This window comes from Boleophthalmus pectinirostris, unplaced genomic scaffold, assembly GCF_026225935.1.
Source record: "Boleophthalmus pectinirostris isolate CB_2022bp ecotype Guang Dong unplaced genomic scaffold, ASM2622593v1 HiC_scaffold_20, whole genome shotgun sequence".
Taxonomy (NCBI): Eukaryota; Metazoa; Chordata; class Actinopteri; order Gobiiformes; family Gobiidae; genus Boleophthalmus; species Boleophthalmus pectinirostris.
In genome coordinates this window covers 13,353,584-13,375,725 of record NW_026571153.1, presented here as the reverse complement: position 1 = coordinate 13,375,725, position 22,142 = coordinate 13,353,584, and the positions used below count along the sequence as shown (strand labels likewise).

General features: G+C 36.7%; 1 protein-coding gene across 1 annotated transcript in view; it reads left to right on the top strand.

Annotated features, from left to right (window-relative positions):
• Positions 1-10,077: 10,077 nt before the first annotated feature.
• LOC110159332 (phospholipid-transporting ATPase ABCA1-like) overlaps positions 10,078-22,142 on the top strand; it is a 234,285-nt gene continuing 222,220 nt past the window's right edge. Inside the window, exons 1-2 of the mRNA XM_055156114.1 lie at positions 10,078-10,172; positions 18,706-18,840. Coding sequence (XP_055012089.1) covers positions 18,775-18,840 — 66 coding nt within the window. The 5' untranslated portion in view covers positions 10,078-10,172; positions 18,706-18,774. The remainder of the gene's footprint in view (positions 10,173-18,705; positions 18,841-22,142) is intronic.

Genomic DNA, 22,142 nt, shown 5'->3' with positions numbered 1-22,142 from the left:
ACGTAGAAACGCCTTCTCCCGCCTCCTCTTTACACCAGAAACAGGTTTGTTTACAGCCGGTGCGCTGCACATGACTTGTAAACAACTAACTACAGTGTTGGTTAGGCAAGGCGGAGAAGTGAGGAGCGGGGGGAGCGGGTGTGCGGACATTTCGTTCGCGGACGAGAAGTGAGGAGCAGGGAGAAGAGCGGAGCAGGGAGAGAGGAGAGAGGAGAGGGGAGCGGTGCGCGGAGATTCCGTGCCCGGAGAAGTGAGGAGCAGGGGGAAGAGCGGATCGGGCAGCGGGGAGAGGAGCAGTAAGGGGTGCAGAGAAGGTTGCGCGGAGATTCCGTGCGAATGAACTAGCTACAACACGCAGCAGCAAGCGGACTCTTTCTTTGCCTTGAAAATTACGTTTTCAGACATAGGATGTCGCTTTCGTGTCCTGAAAAACGTTTGACTAGCTCTTGGAAATAAAATACGTTTTCATAATAAGCAGAAGTGACCTGTCCAGGAGTAATTTGGCGACCAATGCGTCAGTCTTTAGACCCTGCGTCTGCTTCAGTCGCGCCATCGCTGGAATGAATCTTCAAGAATCACCTTAGTTTGGCTTCGCTGCTTTTCCCCTTGTCTTCTTCTTTCAGCGACCTCAAAAACGGACTTTCTTTTGCGGCTAACTGCTCCTGGATTCTTGTCTGCCATTGCAACAAACTTTGTGCAAACTGCGAGGAAGATATAGGTCAAAAAAAGCCGCTAAGAACTGTTGCGTTGGTGGAGTAAACAGCGTCTGTGCGTCTTGCATCTGTGGACTGCGTGACAGTCGTACGTAAACCACGTACCGGCGGCGCGCAGGCAGTCAGTTACGCTAGAAACGTAGGGAGATTGATTGACAGCCTGTCAGCTCACAGATAACGAGACAGTGTCGTTATCTATTGGCAAATGTTTAGCCCCACCACGTCCAGAGTTGATGAATTTTTATTCTCTTTTTTTTGGTCATCATAATTACAAGGCTACTGCACCTCTATAATGCTATTATTGACAATTTGAGAAAAAAAAAAAAAAAATCCTCCATACAACCTTTAAGCCAACCTACTGTCTGTAAATATGATGTAAAGAGGCAGAATAACAAATAAACCCAATTTAAAATCCACCAGAGCCAAACCTAAGTTTTTTAAACAATTCAACATTTACAGTGAATTTTTACATCACTAAATATATCGGTGATTATATCGGCTATCGGCAGCTCCAACTTCCATTATATTGGTTTCATATCGGCCACAGCAAAATCCATATCGGTCGGGCTCTAATTTTTTGTATTGTACAGTGTTCAGCTTTTGAAGGTAAAAACGACATTTGTGATGGACCGAAACAAATATCTGTTAGTGGACCCCTTGACTCCTCGCTTTGAACATGAAAATTACTTCTTCAGAGAAATGCCTTTTATCTTTGATGATGGTATTTTTCTTCCTTTTAAATAAATGCCTCTTAATTGGTAACAACCATTCACAAGCACTAACTGTTTTCAAAGACCGCTGCCTATAATGCATTCTATAATAACAGAGAAGAATAATAATAATCATATCAGACTTATATAGCACTTTTTCGATACTCAAAGATGCTTTACAAATAATAAGAAAACCACATATATTGCAAAAAATCTAAATTGCAATACTGTTTAATGCGATACAAGAAAATAAATATTGCAAGTAGTGCTAACGTGGCAGATTTTCTGTGTTTTTTAAATTTTTAAATGTTAAAAGCAAGCATGATTGTATTGTTTTTTATCTTTTAATCACTGAGTATTGAGAAACAAATTTAATTCTGTCATGTTCCTCTTAAACCTTTTGACATGTACATTTTTAGTTAACTGAATGTACATTTACTATTAAAAAAATTATATTGTTTTGTGTTCACATACTGCATCAACTGAATAACTGCACTGGGACTAAACCTGGAACTTGACCAGGACCAGGTCGAAACCAGGTTTAGTACAGGGCCAAACCAAACCTACATCAGCATGAATCCTTAATCAAGCCAGAACATGTCCTTTATCATCAAGACAGTATTGAACATAGCTATTTACAGTATATCTGATTATTTCATGTATCATGCAACCCTGTTTGCGTTATAGCAGCAGTAATCTGGTGCTTGGTCTCATCACTGTGTTGGCGGCTGGTGGATAGCTCAGTTGGCAGTCCTCTTGTCTTGTTTGTTGAGGCCAAAGTGGCAGCAGGAGTTACACCTGGTTGTGGTGTGAACTGTGTAAGTCTGTTAAATCATTGACCACACTTTGTCCACATTAACAAAGCACAGGAGTCGCACTTTATTACTATTGTTCCATGTATTTGAGCAAAATCAGTCTTGTTCCAGTACACGTATATTGTATAAGCAGCTCTTGAGATCAGAATAAGTCAATTGTGCACTGTCTCTCTATCTAATTTTTAGATGAGTTGTGGACAATTCTTCTTCTTGTTGTTAGTGTAACTATGATGTCCAAACTCAACAGAAATGGGCGACTTATACATCTAAATCATTGTTATTTTCATTTAAAATTACAATACTATAATATTATTTTGATTATTAATATCTGTAACATAACTGCCACACAGCTTAATAATTAATTTGATAGGACCATTAATTGCAGTTATTTCAGCCATAATAATCATAACTAAACTTCAATATTGTCCCATGCCTGTGGTATTAATTTGATTAACAAAACCAGACCTAAATATTTGTGGTAACTGCACTTTTGAGAGGTTGGAGACTTAAAGATGACCTGACTCACACAAAGTTAAATAAGGGTGTTAGCCACAGTATACAAGTGACACACAAATACTTTTTACAAACAATACTAGCTTTTAGTCCTATTTAATGTACATGCAGATCACGCCAACTCTACTACATTGTAACAACATTTGGAGAATTTCATGTACCATTTTGATTAGAAATTTCTAGGGTTGCCAACATTTTCAAATAAATCCATATTTGGTTGTTCAAGTCACATTATAATCATAAAATCTAAAAAAATATATCCTTGAGAATTGAAGACACCAAAATTGTTTTATCTGTACTCGAAAAAGTAAACCTAAATTTGTTTGTTTATATGACATTAACATCACATTAAAAAAAAGAAAACAGATTGATTTCACAGTTTTGGCCATAGTGTAAATTGCGAAACATAATAAATTCACAATATTATCAAAAATCATAATAGTTGTAACACTGAAAATGATATTTCAATATTTCCAGTTGAACAGTAACAAGAATAGATCTTATTTGCTGTCTAATTAACTAAAATATCAGTTTCTATCTTAACAAATACATCTGACAGTTGTACATTCTGTTCAACTTCTCCCTGCAGTGTTTTTCTCCCTCTCCGTGTTTACCCACAGTCCATACACTACAGCACCCATGTCAGAAACTATTACACACCGATCGCCTGGTGCTTCCTGGGCTCTGTGCGTGTGGGCAGTATACTGGCTGTAGTCTAAACAAACACAATTGTAGCCATGCCCGGCGGTCAGGAATAAGCCTCAGCATCTGTTGAGGAAAGCCTGTTATTTATTTTTCTGCAACTTTTCTGCTTTTCTGTGTCTCTGCAGGACAAGTCTCCTCCCGCTAAGCCGGAGATGGAGCTCCGAATGGCCCAGCCTGAACGCGCCCTGGGTTGTTTGTCCTTGTCTAGAGTGTGTCAGCTGTCCGCCATGTTGAGACAGATCTGACGGCTGTGAGCAAGAGAAGAGAGGAGAGGTGCAGACTGTCTACCACAACTCACTGTAAGATACCTCTGACATTTTTAGTCCTTCTGTCACTATTTTATATAATCCCATTTGGAAATTATTTGGTGTCCATTCATACATATTAAGGCTTTTTGGAATGAGTAGGAAAAAAGGTTACATTTAGAAATTTTGTTTACTTACATAAATGTAAAAATAAAATTTTCATCAACTCATATTTCCGTATGGAAGAGTGTGCATTATAGATGAAAATCTATGCAATCCTTCAGCTAAGCGCTAAGCAAGGACATTATTGCTTGTGTATTTTTATATTGCCTATTGTTATATCAGCAAATATTATATAATATTGAACACAGATGTTTGCATCATGCGAACATTGTAATCTAGGGCAGTAACTAATGATGATTATTTGATCAATTGATTGTTTACATTCACATTCACAAAGACCCGAGAATATGAGATTTTGTAGTTCTGGCTTCATATGAGTCATGAAACCTTAGGTCTATGTACAGATAACAGTTTGTTGTAGTTAATTGATTCAACTTGGAGCGCTATTGTAATTGGATTGCAACATCATATTATTGATCCTAAGAATCTATCCTAAGGCTGTTTTGTTGTGAATACACACACATGTGCTTGCTTCCTTGGTCCTATACACGCGAACATGCTCACCTCTGCTGACTGTGGCACAGATATTAAGTTGATCCAAATCTCCTCATAAACATGTTCAACAGCAGTGCTGCAGTACCTATTCATACTAATATTATCCAAGCCCTTTTTTAACCCAATTCCAAGAATTGTTAGGTCTGTCTGAAGTTGAGTTTTTCCTCACTATTTCAGTCTAAATTTGTAGACCTGATATATTCTCAAATTCCTTAAAACATATTGCGATGTGCACATTTTCTGTTTGGTTTGAATTGTGGCAGTTATTTAATTATGCTAGAAAAGCCATTACTGAGCAAACCCACAAATTAACTACTCTAAAACTGCTAAAACTGATGCCAGTGTGTTTCACTCGATATTGTTGTCATTTTTTTCACCCTCACCATTTCACACAAGAGCTGCTCATTTCATGGACTTTGGCGCATTTATTTTTCCTCAGGTTAGGGTTGTGTTCCCATTATCACTTGTTCCTTAAGGAATGCTCAAAACAAATTAGAAAGTGCTGCAGCAAACACAAAAAAGCCCCTTGTTTTTCATTAGCACAACCAGTCTAATGCAGGCTCCACTGACCAGGGAACAGCAGGTGTAGTCTAGCGTGTTGGCACCTCGGAGTGGCACCACTTCATTAGTCCGTGCAATTACTTTTGGCCAGCCGAGGTCTCACCTGCGCTTCGTGAATGTAAGGGTGTGTAACTAATTATGAGCATGAACCCAAACCTGAACACACCACAGTGACCCATGAGCAATCGGTGCGAGTGACACCAAGTTTGGTATTTTCAACTCATTAAAAACATTTTTTTTTTTTAAAAACTGGATGTTAGCTGTGGCATTGCCCGATTCCTGTTCACCTAGTTGGAGTAAATTTGTTTTGCCCCAGTACTTATGTATTATAAAAGCAGCTCTTAAGGAACTACGCTGTTAGCATGCTAGTTATTATTAGCATTCCAGTGGCAGCAAATCTCCATAATGGCCTCTGAAAGTTGTGAAAAGCACTTATAAATGCATTGCAGTGGATAATAGGATGCTAAGAATGGGTTTGGAAAGTGTCTAACCATGCTCCTGATTGGCTCTTTGGTTGCTATGGTACACCTACTCTGATTTCTAATTATGGGTCTTGACTAGTTCATTCATTTGGGTAATTTGGCTGGATGTTATGTCACACATAGTCAGTGCACTTCTATAAAGTCTATGGTTCCGACTTTTACTCACTCATCTGCACCAATGACCAGCTGACTAGCACATGTCTTTTAATAGTTTTGATCCTTGCATCAATACTAGGGTTGTGCAAAAATATTAAAATATCAAAATATCGCATCGCTTAATGTGATGATACAGTATCGATATTGTGGGCTGCTGTATTGATATACCAAGAGTATTTTTTGGCATATTTTACTCAATTATTTTGTTACAGCACTGCAGTTTTGTTGCTTGCTTAGAGGAAGGAAACTCTTTTATCCAACACATTTGACTAATTCACTGTTTTGATCATTAAAATTGGTGTGTTTCATATTCACTTTGCACAAGAAGTGGTTTAACAAAGACATTTATTATCACAGCCATGATTTAGATATTATTTTTATTGAACCATATTGAATTGATTTGAAATATATCCTGTCGAATCGAAAGCTCACTGAATTGAGATATGTATCGTATCATGGCCAATGGAGGTGTTTAACATATCGACAACTTCTGAATGATACCCAGCCCTAATCAATACTTGGTTTATGCCATAGAGGTTAAATAGGACATTGTGCTTTTTCTGTGGTATTTAATATTAAACTGTAACATACATAGATCATCATTTCACATTTTGTTCATACCTCAGTATTGATTTAAAATAGCTTAAATATAGAAACGGGTTTATTGACTTTCTGTCAGAGCTGAAAAAACCCGCCTCTTCATGGTGACATTTCACCGTGGCAAGCAGCAGATCACTTGTTTTTAATCCTCCATGTATGATACAGAGCCTGACTATTTGTAAGAGTCATAAATACGTACAGCGCAGTGGGCGGAGATAGAAGGTAGGTGAAAGGACAATACAAGATAACTCCAACATGCATAAATCAATTGAAATACAACTTTCAAGTGTTTTAAGTGAATAATGAGGGAACTAGACTTGTCAGTAAATATAGATAGAAACGATAATATCCCCATGAGCTGCAATAAATAAATAAATGAATAGCAGAATGTCAAACTTAAGTTAATAGTTTGTATCTAATAATGTGTCTTAGAAATTCTTAATTCAACCTTCTATAGCTAAAATCTTATAATATTGCAAGAATATATAATCATTAGTACAAAGGAAAGGTACACATGATATTTATTGACCTCCAAAGATGATTAACTGGCCTAGAGGGAACACTGGTTTTACAGCTCATGAATGTCAATTTTACATAATACCTCCCCCTTTAAAACTAGAAATCATCCCAACATAATCATTTGGTTCATCGGGATCATGACTTTGAGTTGGCTTCTTCTGTAAAACATGTTTACAGCACAAAATTCCATAAACAAGCCAGTATGTAGTACTGAAAATACATATTCAGAATACACATTTTGACTAACTGTATTCTGGCAAGGTTACTTTTTCATTTGATGGTATTCAGAATATAGTTACTTCCCTAAAATTAAAGGAACACATTGTGGTATTTGATCATGCAATTTGGGCCTCAAAGTGGAAGGTATTAGTGAGGAAGATAAAAAAAAGTCCTGTTCTTCTGGTGTAAGCATGTATGACTTTTCCTTCTTAAATTAGTGATATATAAATGTGTAACATGATACACCAAACACAAAGCTGTTTTTTGTTTTTACACTGTAATTTAAATGCAACTTTAAAGGGCTCATATTACGCTGTGTTATTTATAATGCCGTTTCCTCATTGTTGTTTTTTTTGTTTCATTCACACTATACAGGAAACTCCGTACACCTACATTGGAATAATCTGGATAATTTCAGCCCTAGAATTGCCAATCTCTACTCAACTAAATTAAAATGTAGCTGGTAACTTGAAAACTACCACTACATAACATCACAAGGTGGAACAGAGCATTTTGACATTGGGAGACATCAACAGACTAAAAATAAAAGGTAAGTCAAACATATGAGAATGAAACAAAACACAACTCATGGTATAGTATGGGACCATTAATGCAAATATAGTACTCTGATTGCACCACATAATGCAGGTATACACTGTTCTGCAACTAAACTGCAACATTTTCAAGTATTTCTTCCATCACTGAAACATACTATATTGAAAGACAGCATTATTTCTATTTGTATGTTAACATCCTGAATCCAGAAATCCTAGTCCTGACTAGTCTGTCTTGATATTTTCTCTGCCTCCACCCCTCCTGTAAACAGCTTTCTCATCTCAATAATTACACCTCCCCACCGCACCTATGGTATTATTCTTTATCACCTGACATAATAAACTCGTACCCCCTTGTTACCAAATTATATAGTTGCCATAAAAACTCCACAGTGAATGCACTTAGCTTAGCCCCCCCGTGATATTTGATAAACAACAGCATCATCAACAATTGAAGCCAAGGCAAATAAAAACATTGCATACACTTCTTTTAAGATGTTTTTTTTTTTTTTTAGATTTAAACTTCATTGTCATCATAGCTTTACCATGTATTGTTATTATATTAGTATTTCTGGTTGTTGCAATGAATTGTGTCTTTTTAAACAATCACTAATCACTACAAAAGGTTTAGGGATTATTTCAATTTAAAATAATCTGGAGTCTATTATACTTAAAAGGATCCATTGGCATCTTTTGAAGAGAAATGTTTAATAATACTTGGTGAATTAAATTGCTTTTGCAGTGATAAGGTTTTAATAATGTTAAGAAAATATGTTGGATTATCACATTTAATTTGTAATGTAAAACTGTTGTCTTTCCATTTCTTTTGTTTGTACTACTACTGCTGCTACAACTTCCACTTCTGCTACTGTATTTTCTGGACTATTGAGTGCACCTGAATATAAGCTGCATCAACAAAATTTTAACTAAGTTTTAAAATTGTTCATATATAGACCGCACCTGAATATAAGTCGCAGGTGTCCACGTCTTCAAGAACGTTTTCAAGTTCAGTTCATCTGCTTTCATCGCCTCTGAAAGCTTTTGTCGTCTTTTTTCATTGATTAAATTCGTCACGCTGCCGTCGCCAAAATCTCACCATCGACTCATTGATGCCGAGTTCACGTGCAGCAGCTCTGTTTCCTTCTTCCACAGCCATATCAATTGCCCTTAACTTAAAAGCTGCATCATTGTATTTTAAATAAGGAGGGTGTGTGTTAGCCTGATTCATCAGCCGGTTTTACTTCGTTTCACTTCGTACAAATTGTCTGACCTCACAGCCTTAGATTTTGTTTACTCAACGGTAGGCGGGTACTTTTTTAATTTAACCAGTCACTACTATTTGGTTGTGACGTATGTAATGCCCTGCTAACAGGTCTAACTGGTATATTAAGCTTTTCTCAAATCCCATATGAAGATGGACAATAACGTCTTTCCCCTTGATGAAACTCACCAAACATTCTCTTTATTCCGGCTTTAAATCCTCGATCTCGGGAATTGTTGACAACACTAAATATATCACTTTTTGCTGATTGGCTGGTGCCTGAACTTGCACTTGGCACTTTGCGAACTATCTATTGTGTTTTGATTCCTGATTCCTAGTGGCTGGAGAGAAAAGAAAATAAGCAGAAGCACTAGGTAGCGCCAGCCTGGCTAGGTGTGTGTATGAATTCCAAAACACAATCAAACAAGCACCTTCCTCGGCACATTACCCCCGTCTCTCCCCGCACTCTACGGCGCATGTCTCCAGCAAGAGTCTCTGTCCTGTCTGTATCATGTCAGTGTCTTGTAGGATTTCAGCAGATTTCAGACACTCCCGGGGACTAGGCTAGTTCTATCAATCAGGTATGAGTGGATGTTCAGCTACTAAAGTTTGAGACGTTTCTTCTTGTCATTTACGCATTCGGGTAAGATGTATCCCCCTCACTAATGTTCATTTAGCATCATAACTTATTTTATCACATGGCGATAAACTGTTTGAGTGTGCTGACAACATCACTCGCTGGTGTAGCAACTTGATGTTAACCCTAGATCCATGTTTGACCCGCACACACAGCGGAGCTTTCTGCACTCAGGTTGCATGCATCCGCTATGCTGCCAAACCATAGACCGTATATATGAATGGACAATGTGCCAAACAAAGAATCTGTCCATATAGTACCTGCATCATTTTATTGGCCGCATGGTTCAAAGTGTGAGAAAAAAGTAGCTGCTTGTAGTCCGGAAATTATGGTACTTAAAAAAACAAACAAAAGAAAAACAATACAAATATAATATGGCATTTGGTACTGTACATGTTCTATATTTTGAAACATTTTCCATTAATTTCCATATTATTATAAAAAGGTGCCGCAAGTCTTGTTGACATAGTCTTTGTAAATTAGTCTCCCGTATTAACCTTAACACAAACTCCCACACTTCAAACAAATGCAAAACTAGACCTGTTTGTAGTAGGTCAGTGCTCCGGTTCACTCTGGTCAGGTGACTAGGACATGTGCGTACTGTCTACATTGTGTAAGTTACACCACCTGTGCTCCCTGGCCGGCCTATTGCTGTAGCTACCGTCGCTACCATAGGCTCATCTGGGGCTATTTACATGTTTTATGACTCCAGGTAAAAGGCAGGAGCTGCAGACAGGGACAGGGATGGTGTAACAGAGGCAGGGGCTGGTAAAACTGCGGTGAAGATGTGCTGACAGCTGACAGGTAGGTCGGTTTTGATAGTTTATTCTCATAGACAGGACATGTGTTTGTGACTCTTGTGATGTGCTCCTTCTGCTGATGTTGTTATTGTAGTGTGCGCTTACCTCCAGAGGCTAGCTCCTGCTCGGGAGTTTTAAGTTTTCTGAAGAGTTAGCTCCCTCTCTGAACCGCTCTTAGGTAAAATGTCAAATACTGTTAAAAATATCAAGTTAGTTGTTCAAGGTTCAAAGATGAGGGTAGTACACAAATTATTATGTTACTTGTCTTAATCTGTGCGACAAAACTGAATGTATCTGACTACGATACTAATACAGACTGAACGAATTTTATTTCTTTTAAGTTTATAAATGTTGTTTTGCCATTTTCCTCAAACTCTATTGACTTTTAATACAAATAATAGCATGTTTCAAAAGTAAGTGCTGGTAATTAGCCCATTTATTTAATGATGGAGTACGCTAATTTTTATTATTTACAACTAGGCTTCTGCTACCACTCTGTTTGCTTGAATCCTTTGAATGTCAAAACAGCCGCAAGCTTATTGATATTTAAATGAAAATACCAAACCAAATAAAAAGAATACACAAAAAAAAATGCTTATTCATAGTTTAACATAGCCCTATGTTTTTGATGAGTCAAGGATACTCCGTACTTTGACCCCTTCTTCGAAACATCACGTCTCTGCTAATGATTTACCAGAGTGAAACTGTAAACACAACGCAACTTTCCAATGAACCAACTGTATGTATGAGACTTATTGTGTACTGTGATGACATTATATTTTGACTGACACCTGGTAATGCTTGATAAAGTGCTAGTGTTCATCCTATCACTTTTTATTAATCAGAATCATTTGATAATTCATTTGTTTTTAATGAAGGGAGAATTAGCTGCTAAAAGTGATTGACAGGACGCCTGCGGTAGCCCAGCAGCTTAAGTATTATTTTTCTAAATCTAATTACCTGGGATGACTGATTTAATACTAGGTGATAGCTCGGTGAATACGCGGCTGTTTGTGATTAGACGTGGAAGTTGAAAAAGACAGAACAATTTAAAAAGGCCTTTGAAGAGTGCTGATTGAAGATAATTTAAGCAGAAGTTAGATTTTTATATTATACTCTACAGTGCCCCTCACTAATCTTGCTGGATAATTGCTTTTAAATAAAAAAAAACAAAAAACACACACACAATTTGATAAAATAAAAAGAAAAACTGACATGAAAATCTAGGACTGAAATACAATATTGTTTCTATCTGTATTTATATCTAAAGATGATTTGTGCTGCTTTATGAAATTAATTTTGTTAAACTATGCAATATTGTCCAGCTTTTTTTTTTTTTTTTTCTTAATAATTGTTTTAGCTATAAAGGCTTCATTGACAAACTACGCTTGACTCTACAGTCTGTTATGTTCATCTAACAAGGCTCAGATGTTACTTGTGTGGCTGAGTGCAGTTGCCAGGGTTTACGTAGTTTGCGATGTTAAGAAGCTAATGGTAACTCCCATTAAAAATACATTAGAAGTGTCTATACCCCCAGCACTGTTTGAAGCCCTTAAAGAGTGTAAAAAAAAATCTTCAAAACAATAAGCTTAGCAAATTTGTATCTATCTTATGTAACTCTATAGCACTTTAACAATTCTGTCTGACTCAAATTAAAACTGAGGCTGTGTTTGAACCATTTAAACCAGCCAGTATAAATGAAAGGCTTGGCACTTTGTGAAGCTGGCACTCCGGCGTTCAGTGCTTGGTGCCGCTGCAGTCAAATTTACTGATAGTGTAACTGGTAACAGGTTATGCTCAGAAGAAAATCAGATTTTTACTCCCACACTGATTTTATGGGTAGATAGAAAGAGGAGTAAAGCTGCAGCTGTGAGGTATGGATTTTACTTTGATATATTGATATGCTTATTCCTATTATGTAAAATTGACTTTTATAAGCTTTTAACCATAGTAGTGTTTCCTCATCATCACTTTACTCAGAGTTGTATTTTGATTGATTCATGCATTTTTGAAGGTAGAGATACATATAGTTTGGCCCATACATCGAGCTGATATTTGGACTTTTAGTGTATCAGGTATCAGCCTTACATCTCCAGCACAAGCCAATATTATGTATTGGTTGATTTGCTGCCTAAAACATAAGCGCAATGTTTTATTTATTTAAGACTTTAATATGATGAGATAACTGCACTAAATTTGATACACCTCTCTCTAAAAGGTTTGTGGTTTAAAAGGCTGTTGATGAGTTTGTAGTAAATTAAAATTAAATAATTTGAAGAAAATAATCAAAATCTGTCCTACATATCGGCCCAAAAATACTGGCAGAGCTCATTGACCATCGGTTGCGCTGGATTCTAAGCAGTATTATGGTTCAAAAATGCTTTGTAGCCATTTTTAAATAATAAAAACACATGAAAAATCGCTGCTTGCTACACTGAAATACCATTATGAAGAGGCGGTTCTGCAGTTTTGAACAGAAGGTCAATGGAACTTCTATTATTAAAGGGTTTTAGATTAATGTTGTGATTTACAAAATGTTAAATATCTATTTACTTATGTTATATAATACACAGAAAAACTAATAAACTAAAAAAAAAACTACAACAAACCATATCTGTATAGTGCACTGTTGCAAGTATTTATACAAGCAAGAAAGTGTGATGAAACTATTTCTTGAGCCAGTGTATCTAAATTCAGTAATTTGTTATCCCCGAAGCTAACATCTGTGCATCAAGTGTCAGCCACGCTAACAACTGCGTGCGCCTGCATTAAGTCCACACATCGCCCGGCAACTCAAGCATGACATCATTTCTATTTCAAATAAGTAATTATAGGTCTACGACCCTGCCAGTCTCACAAGTGTAAGGCGCAGACCAGACCATGCATTGCTTTTCAGAAAGAATGATGGATGAAATGAATGCATTAAGCTCCAAGTCAGAAAAATGTGTAAACACAAATGTTCATAAAAAAACAAAACAATATTCAGCTGAAATGGTTTCTGCAAATAGAAACATTGATGCAGAATGAATAAAACAGTGTGTTAAAGTTTTAAAAGTTCACAAACAACACTGGAGATGCTTTTTTTAAACTTAAAAAACATCATACAACAATCAAATATCTTTTTTAGTCATAAACTGTAAAATTATAACTACTTGCAGTTCTGTAAGCTCCAATAAACAAATTTACAAGTTCATTACCCTTTTTAACAACAAAAAATATGATATGGTTCTTTTATAACCCCATAATATTTTAAAGTGGCATTCTAAAAGTAGGAGATTAAGACCCAATGTCTGTAAAGAACCGTTGCCAGCCTAAAAACTAGAAACCATTTCTAATCTTATTTGTTTTAAAATAAGCATTTACTTTTTCATACTGATCACCTGATATTAAAATACATCAGTTGTGTCAGTAAATACAATATTATATTGAGCATTATAGAGTTACAGTATATATACACAAAAAGAGATGTAAAATCCTAACTTTTACGTTTTTGCTGCTGAATGCAATGTCTGATTGTTTGTTCTTTGCTTCGTTACTAGCACACTGTAGAAGATAGACAATAACTTGCTTAGTTACCTGCCTGTTTCCATGAAAATGTTATTGATTTATCTGGAGTGTTCCTCAGTATAGCTTCCATTTGATCAATCTTGTATTGTTTTCATTACAGGTGTTTTTATAAATACTGTTAGTGGATTTACCGCTCCACTGTTCTGGTCTCCATGAAGCTGATAGTGTCTTAGGTAGTCATCTGGACAAAGTTTTTGAAACTTGTGTTTTTAAAATCTAGTTTCAAGGACATCTTTATTTGTCTCTTGGGAGAAATTTAGTTTGTAGAAATGAGTTTGCTGCATACAACACAGACACACATAACTACGCAATAGACATACAAGAAGAAAAAGAAGCTGTCATACTGTGGACCCTTCCAAACTATGCAAGGACATCTCCCTGGAGACAGGCAGGTGGTAGAACCTTTACCAGAAAAAAGTTACACAGTACATCTTTATCTCCCACAGATATATTTTTACAGTGTGTGGTTGAAGGTGCCTTCTGCTACGTGTTTGGGGCCGCTGTGTCACTGTTGCTCTGGTGAGGGGCTTATGACGGGGCCAGACAGGAAAAAGACAAATTGAAAGCTGCAGCACTGGGAGCATTATACCCTTCAGACAAATACAGCGGCCCTTTGTAACGCGGGTGGCAGGTTTCTCACTGCTCTCCCCTGCTCCCATACTGTAAGACGAATATCTCTTTCCATCATCCGCGGGCTTGAAATAATACACTGTTTTGTTCCCAGTCCCCAAATGCCAGCCATGCATCAGCACTTCTGTCCTTTCAATAGTTTCCCCATTTCTTCGCTCGCCACACACTGTTGGTGGTAGTTTCTTGGGGCTTTCTGTGGAATTAATGATGCCAGAAAAGCTGATGAGAAGTCTTGATTTACAAATGAAAAAGAAAAAAACTAAGAGAAATGGGCAAACTTAAGTGGCATTACTGCAATACAAGTTTTATGGGGGTGTTTTTGAAATCCGTAATTAACAAGTGCTACTACTTATTGAGTAAACTTAAAGGTGCACTATGTATTTTCAGTATTTCTCAATATTATTTAATTACTGGTGTTTTTATTGCTTGGCCTGGTGGCACCACCCGCTTGTCTCAATAGAGATAGATTTAATGATTTAAATTGGAACATTCCAAGCAAAGCAATAACATCATCAAGTAAAGAAGCAGTAAAGTGTAAAATTAAGTCTGTGAAACTTTTCACATAACTATAGCCTCACCGAGATCCACATAAAACATTGTAATCAGTAATCCGCTTAGTCCATAGTGCTGTAAAGGTGCACCATGTACTTTTCATGCGAAGACTTCAAAACGTTTAGTGTGGAATTAAGAATTATATCCAATTAAAGTCACAGAGGAAGCAGGGAAGGGGATACAATATTTAATGTAATTGCAATGCATATACAAATAGTAATAAAAAATTACATTGTTTTATGCTATTTATGTATTCAGTTTTGTCTCGGGGACTGCGGATGGAAATTAGCTTTGAGAACTATAGCTTTTGTACATGGTCCTAAATAATAAACCTAATCAGCTAAACTCAGTTTTCTGGTTGAGGTTCTTGATATTGTCTTTCTGGAAGATTCCACAGTATGGCATTAAAGTTATGTATATGCAGGGAAACAAGCAGGTGACTCTATCAGGTCAAGTTACACAATAAAACTGTGATTATTATATTTTCTTTGCAATCAAATGTCCAGGAATTGATAACTTAAAATGGAAAAGTTAAATGTAATGCAGAAGCACAAGCAAGTAGTGACCCCCCTACCAGAAAAATAGTACATCTTTATCTGTATATTATTTGTGGACTTGGATTTAATTTTACCTAGAGTTGTAGATGCTATTAGAGATTTTGTATTTTTTAGAACATTATTGAACATCAGTGGCTTAAAAAGTCAGTTGTACAGATGTGTAGTGTTTCTATCATGAAGTGCATTGACTTTATACAGTAGTGTTACATACTTTTATCATCATAGTATAAACTCACTTCAGTAAAATAAAAAAAAATGGAATAATTTGTTGCTCGCAGTCATAGATGAAAATGATGTGGAAACGCTCTTCTTGCTGATTTGCTCTCTCTCCAGAGGACCGCGTTTATTGTACTTTTTCATACACTCCAACTTGAATGCAAATCCTAATCAGAGCCGCTGTTGTTACTTGTTATCTTTTTCTTTAGATGTGGAATTGCAAAACAGTCCTTTGCTGCATGCTCGCCCACATAAACAGACTACTGCATACAGTCTTGTTAAAATATAGTTTTGTAGTTTGTGCCTTTATGAACGTTTTATGTTTTGTTTAAAGTTGCTGTATGTAACTTTACTGATGGAGGGTTTGCCACTTGCTCGTCTCCATGGAGATGTTATTACTTGTCCTAGAATGTTTCACTGTTTAGTTTATCTCTCTCCATGAGGACTTGGATTAGTTCTTGTTCAGTCCTCCAGATGTATTTCCGAGTTTAGTTCCAGTTTACTCCCAATTTTCACTTTGAAATCTATATCTAGGTATATTTTATTAGCCAGTTTGTTGATTGCCAGACACAAAGTCAAAATCACTCCTGATCAAGACAATACAATCTTGTTTTCTCAAAATGAATATTAACAAATGTTTAGTGATTCAAAACAATTGTAACTAATTTGTAATGAGTCTGAGGGATGCCTAAGGGGGCACAGTTTGGGAGGAGCAGTCGGAGATGCTGTTTACCCTTCATGCTTGACGTGATTGGAGAGTGGAGGTGGTTCGGAGCCATCCCTCTCCTGCACCGCACAAAAGACCAGGGTTGAAGTCTGTGTTTACAAATGCAGCACATACTCAATTATACAAGATGGAGTCTAGTGTTGGCACGTGTGTAGGGCACCAATGTGATGATCTGGGCCACTTTATTACTGTAGAGTGGAATGTTACAATAACATGAAGCCAATACATAATGGTGCAATTTGCAGCAAAACAGTAGATAGAATACATTATCAGAATTGTAAATAAGAATCTGCTTCTGAGGTTAAAACAGTTGTCATGTTGACAACTGACGAGAGACATTTTGCCTCTCATCTAAAAAATGTATTTGCTAAAGGTGCAGTACCTGATCTTTACTGTCTTAAAAACTTGAACACATAAAATGTTTTATTTAAATTTTTCACAAGCTCACAAAAGAACAAATGTCACACAATTGTACAGAATATATTATTATCTATATCTATCTATATATTTTATTATTATGTAAATTATATATAGAATTAAATTTAAACATTCAGAAATTGAGTTGAACTTTGTCTATTGCAGTAAACAAAACATCCTTGAATGCTCTGTAAATAATGTAAAGATGCAGAGTACAGATGGATCCTAGACAGAGGAAATGGAGCACTAAAAGGTGCTACATTTGTCAGGACGACCCCCTCAGGCTAAAAAGTGCATCTGTACCTGCCCTGCCTCTGTATGCACTCCCATCTGAGGCCTCAGCGGACCACAGAGCACTTTACTGTACAAAATGGTTTAAACACAGCTAGCACGACAACAAAGTGGTTTAGTGTTGTTTCACATGCAGTAAACAATGAATATAAAATATAATGATGCTCAGATAACCAAAGAACTGCTGTTACATATTGTACATTTTGGCCGTTTGATCCATTATATTTGCTTGTTCAATTTTAAATTCAACGCTGTTCCTAAAATATTCACAATTAAAGTAGCCAAAATTGTGCTCAAATAAGAGCTCTGTTACTTTAAAATAATATTATGCAATAAGAAGTGTAGCAGTCCAAGAAATTACAAGTAACAGTAACCAATTGGCAGACATAACTATACTCAAATAATATTGTAAGAACTGTCTGGATGCATCTGATTTGAATGAAAATGTTTTTCAAAGCCTAGACCACAAAAGTGAGTACTCCAAATCAAATCTATACAATATGATATCGATAAAGTAACCAAAACCTTTACTTAAGTACTGTTACTGTAGTATATTTTAAATAGGAGTAAAAGTACTGTGCCTGAAAACTGTGCCTCTCAGAAGTACAGTTTTAATCTATATCAGGCCAGAACCAAATCAAAACTGAATCGTTACCATCAATTATACTAACACCATTTAAAAATATTAGCTAAACTTTAGGTACTCTTCCGCATAGTTCTCTGTATGTTCTCTGTTATTAGAAATGATGTGTATGACGTGAATGTGTGTTGTCATCTCAGCAGCACTGTGGAGTCTTTCCTAAAGGTCACATTTGATGCAGACGAGGTGTAAAAATGTCAGGGTGGATGTATTTGTTTAGGAGCGCTGTAATCTCGGCTCGGTGCCTGGTAAAAGCTGCTGTAAAAGTTTTAGTGCCAAAAGTAACACGCTTGTCATTTATTTAACTCGGATAGTGATTCATAAAAATATGGGTCTTGGTCTGATAGGGTTTAAATACAGTGATGGTAAGTTGGGTAGAATGATTAGTTATTGTTAACATGCATATACTGCTTTGTTATATTGTAGGAAAAAAAGAAACAAATAAGGATGCAAAATTGAGTTGAAATAATCTTTACACGCTGTTCACATCTGTAAATGTATTATTTGAGATTTAAGTATTACAAAATCTGAAATGACTGTACAGTTACCTATAAAAGTGTAGAAATATTACATATATTGGTCAGTTTTTTGCTGTTTATCGTCCCTTCTATAAAAGTAATTTTGTGTAATAAATTATGTAAATGTAAAAAGATGTTATTTTTTTCATTTTCTCCAAGAAATATATTGGATTTTTAAAAATGTGTAACCTTATACACCTCAAACCACCTAACCCTTGTTCTTATAGTTACAATATTAAAATATAAATTGGTGACTGTACAGCCTTGCCCTGCTGAGCTATGAGCCGAGGTGATAATAATTCTTTGAAACAGGTGCTAGCCCCAAGGCCGGGTTAGGAAGTGAATGATTAGTGGCACTCCCCTTCAAGATGCATGGCTCCTCTGTATTAAAACCAAACTCTGCCTTTCTTTATTCCCTCCAGGCTTTGTTATTAAGTGGGCCGGGTTGCCATAGCAACGCTTTGGCAGGATATTGCCGAGGATCAGCCGTAATGGGTCTCTCGACGCAACTCACTCTGCTCCTGTGGAAGAACTTCACTCTACGGAAGAGACAGAAGGTACGCCACCAGCAGCCAGTCAGCATCGTCTAAAGGGCAAATTGGACCTGCAGAATGAGGCTATGTCCCTATGTGGCATTATCAAGGGCAACTTAAGTTATTCATGGGAGGGAGAGGTAGGGATATACTCCGAAAATGCCTGTCTATAGATGTAAGCTGCTGCGAAGACTCCCACTAGACAAAGGGACCAATCTGAGCCTAATGCAGACCAATTCCAAATGTCACCTCCAATTTGTGCAGATCCGTCTCCTGTGTGGGTTATGTCATGTAGCCGGGGTTTTACTTCTAACAAAGCCCGTTTTCAGACCTAACAAAAGCAGATAGGAGCCAATGTAAATGTTTACTCTGAAGGGCAAATACTGCATTTTCTGCCACACTGACATCACCTTAAAGTTTGGGTACCCAACTTTTTTTTTTTTTTTTTTGGGAAAATGAGTACATTTTGTGTTTTCCCCCACAGAGTATATTACAGCAATACTTTGTGACAAAATGAGACCACTGCTTGCCTTCTGCAGCTAATCCGAAATTAGAGCAGAAAGCAATGCTCTGATTGGCTGTGCTTGGGTGATCCACCCCAGTTTCACTTTGCTGCAGGCCCGGGTCTACTGGGGTGCAAAATGTTTTATTGCAACCTCATTTAATAGTGTTCGCACCCTTGTTTGAGGCATGTTAAATAATAACTTGAATACATCAGTTTGGTCTGGACCGTCTCTGCTTTCCCTTCTGAAAAAGCTGCTCTGAATCCATGTATGCACTCGAAATTGAATGTGTGAGGATATTAACAATGTACCAATGGGTTTTGAGAGGTATGAATGAGTTAGACAAATTTAAATACCTACTCCTGCTTCTGCGGTGTGAAAACCAAGTGTACCTTCAGTGTTCATATTTGCCTTCAGTGTCCATGTTTGCCAAAAAAGAAAACAGCCTCTCATGATATTACTGGAGGCCTCACTTGCTGTGAGTGAGAGGTCACATGACAGGGTAATAGTCACACCCAGTGCCGGCAGCAGGGCAGAGGCAGCACTTTGTCACTGAGTCTATGGCACTTTGGGAGCCATTGTGAATCTGCACTGTGTTCTTCATTCAGAGATAACAGGGCTCAAACACAACCACTTGTTTTTGTGAGGGGGTCAGGCTACCAGATCAGTTTTGTGTTGCCAAAAAGAGACATACACTACCTCTGGGGGGGCGGGGGTATTATTTTGTAACTTTGCAACCTTATAGAAAAAACAAATATATTGCAGTTGAAAAGCATTGTAAGAAAATTTGAGTTTTAGATTAGATTTTCAGCCTTTTTTAACTTAAACATACATTCACTAAGTTTTAAGTGTTATATATTGTAATGAAATTTATTAAGGCTGTATCCCCTGCTTAGCCTCCACCAGAAAAATGACATAGTGCACCTTTAAATAAAATGTTTTATACAGTATCTTTTATATATCCATATGACTTCTTTACTGTATAATAACTTAATATAACATTTTTCCCCTAGATATGCACATTTTCCCAGAATATGTGTGAATATGATGTGTTACTTATATCACAATCTGAAATAGTGTCATTAAACTGAAGCAGAGAGAGTTGGACAAGGACAATTGTAGTTGTGGAGGGCTCGTGGAGGTTAATGACCAATTACACCAATGCTTCACCAAGCATTTTAACATTTTATAACAGGCATGAAGCAGATTTTATGGTCCAGTATTTCCCATAATTCCACAGGAGGAGATTATCTGTGCACAAAGACGCCTCTGTCCGATGGCAAATGCCTAGGGAGAGAGACACTGATCTAGTCTTCCTCATGTGTGCCTTCCTCGTCTCATTCCTTTTCATTGGAATACATTATGATAATTCTAGCTCTCCGCGGAACCACATTCTCTTTGACAAATGCGCTAGAGGAGTTTCAAAAATTATTCAAATTCCTATATAGGTTCTCTGAAATATGTTGTATGATTTCGGTAATTTACACCTCAGTGACTAAATATCTCATTTTCCGTAGGGTGCCATAGTAGATTTTCTCACTGGCATCAGTCGTCCATCTTGATTTTAAAAGATTAAATTTAACAGATGTGTGCATAGATCAGGCGTAGCACTACAAAAACTGACAGATAAGGAATATAACATAGATGTACAAATCCAAAAATTGTCAAGTTTAAAAAAAAAAAAAAAAAGGGTTTATTTGCCTATTTTTTTTCATACTAGCACCAACTTTCAGAGCTCAGATTTTTAACAAGCATTCCCAATCTGTTGCCTGTTTAGCTTATTGTAAAAAGTAGCCAAAGGTTTGTGATTCAATTGCTGCATGTTAATTGGTGGCTCTGCTCAAGACAAGAGTTCGAACAAGTATTCATAACAGCACGCCGGGTTAGTTGAGGTTAGTCACCAGGGCTTTGAGGTTGTGCGAAAAGTCAAGCAAAGACCAGTCCTTGCATTGTAATAACTCATTAAAAGTCATCCTTTAAGAAAATCCTGCTCTCAAACAAGTGAAATGAATGGGCTTAATTAAGTTTGTTTGGACTGCCCTTTCTTTTAATGTCACATCCTATACCTTGACTCATGGGGTGTTATTTTGTTATTTTGGATTGACGATTTTAAGAATAAAACTATCGATTAACCGTAAGAACTGTGATCGAGACTATTTCAGAAGCAAAAATAATTTACATCAATTCAATCTATACTTCTTTTTAAAGATGCACTATGTAACTTTTCTAGTAGGGGTTGCATCATCTATTTGTCTCCATGGAGATGTTACGGCTTTGCCTCTAATATTTTAATGTATTTATCTTCTTTTTATTTTATCACAGTGTTTTTATTGCGCAAAATGTTGGAAAAAGATGCATTCTTACAGTAAGCAGGGTCACCTCTCCACAGATCTGACTTAACTTAACCTGATTGTGTCACCTGCTAGTCTCTATAGCGATAGATTAAAAAAAAGTTACATAATGCACCTTTATTTGGCGGTTTATGTCACATTTACTTTATCGTTCAAGAAGTGACTTCATAAAACTGGGCACATGCTAAAGGAATCTATTAGAAAGTATGAATGAGAGTGAATTAAGGATTTCACGGTTGTTTAGTCTTGGGTTTGTGAATAAGTGCACAATCATGATGTATCTTTTTACTTTAACTGTAGCACTTAAATTTGACATCCTTACTTGGCACTGTAACGAAACCGCACGTTGGTAAAAAGAGGAGAAAATGCACAAGAATTTGTCATGTGCAATGTAAAAAAAAGAAAAAAAAGAAAATAAAGAAAAAAATGTTGGTAGAATATCGCTCAAGGCCAGCAGCAGGGAAATGGGAGA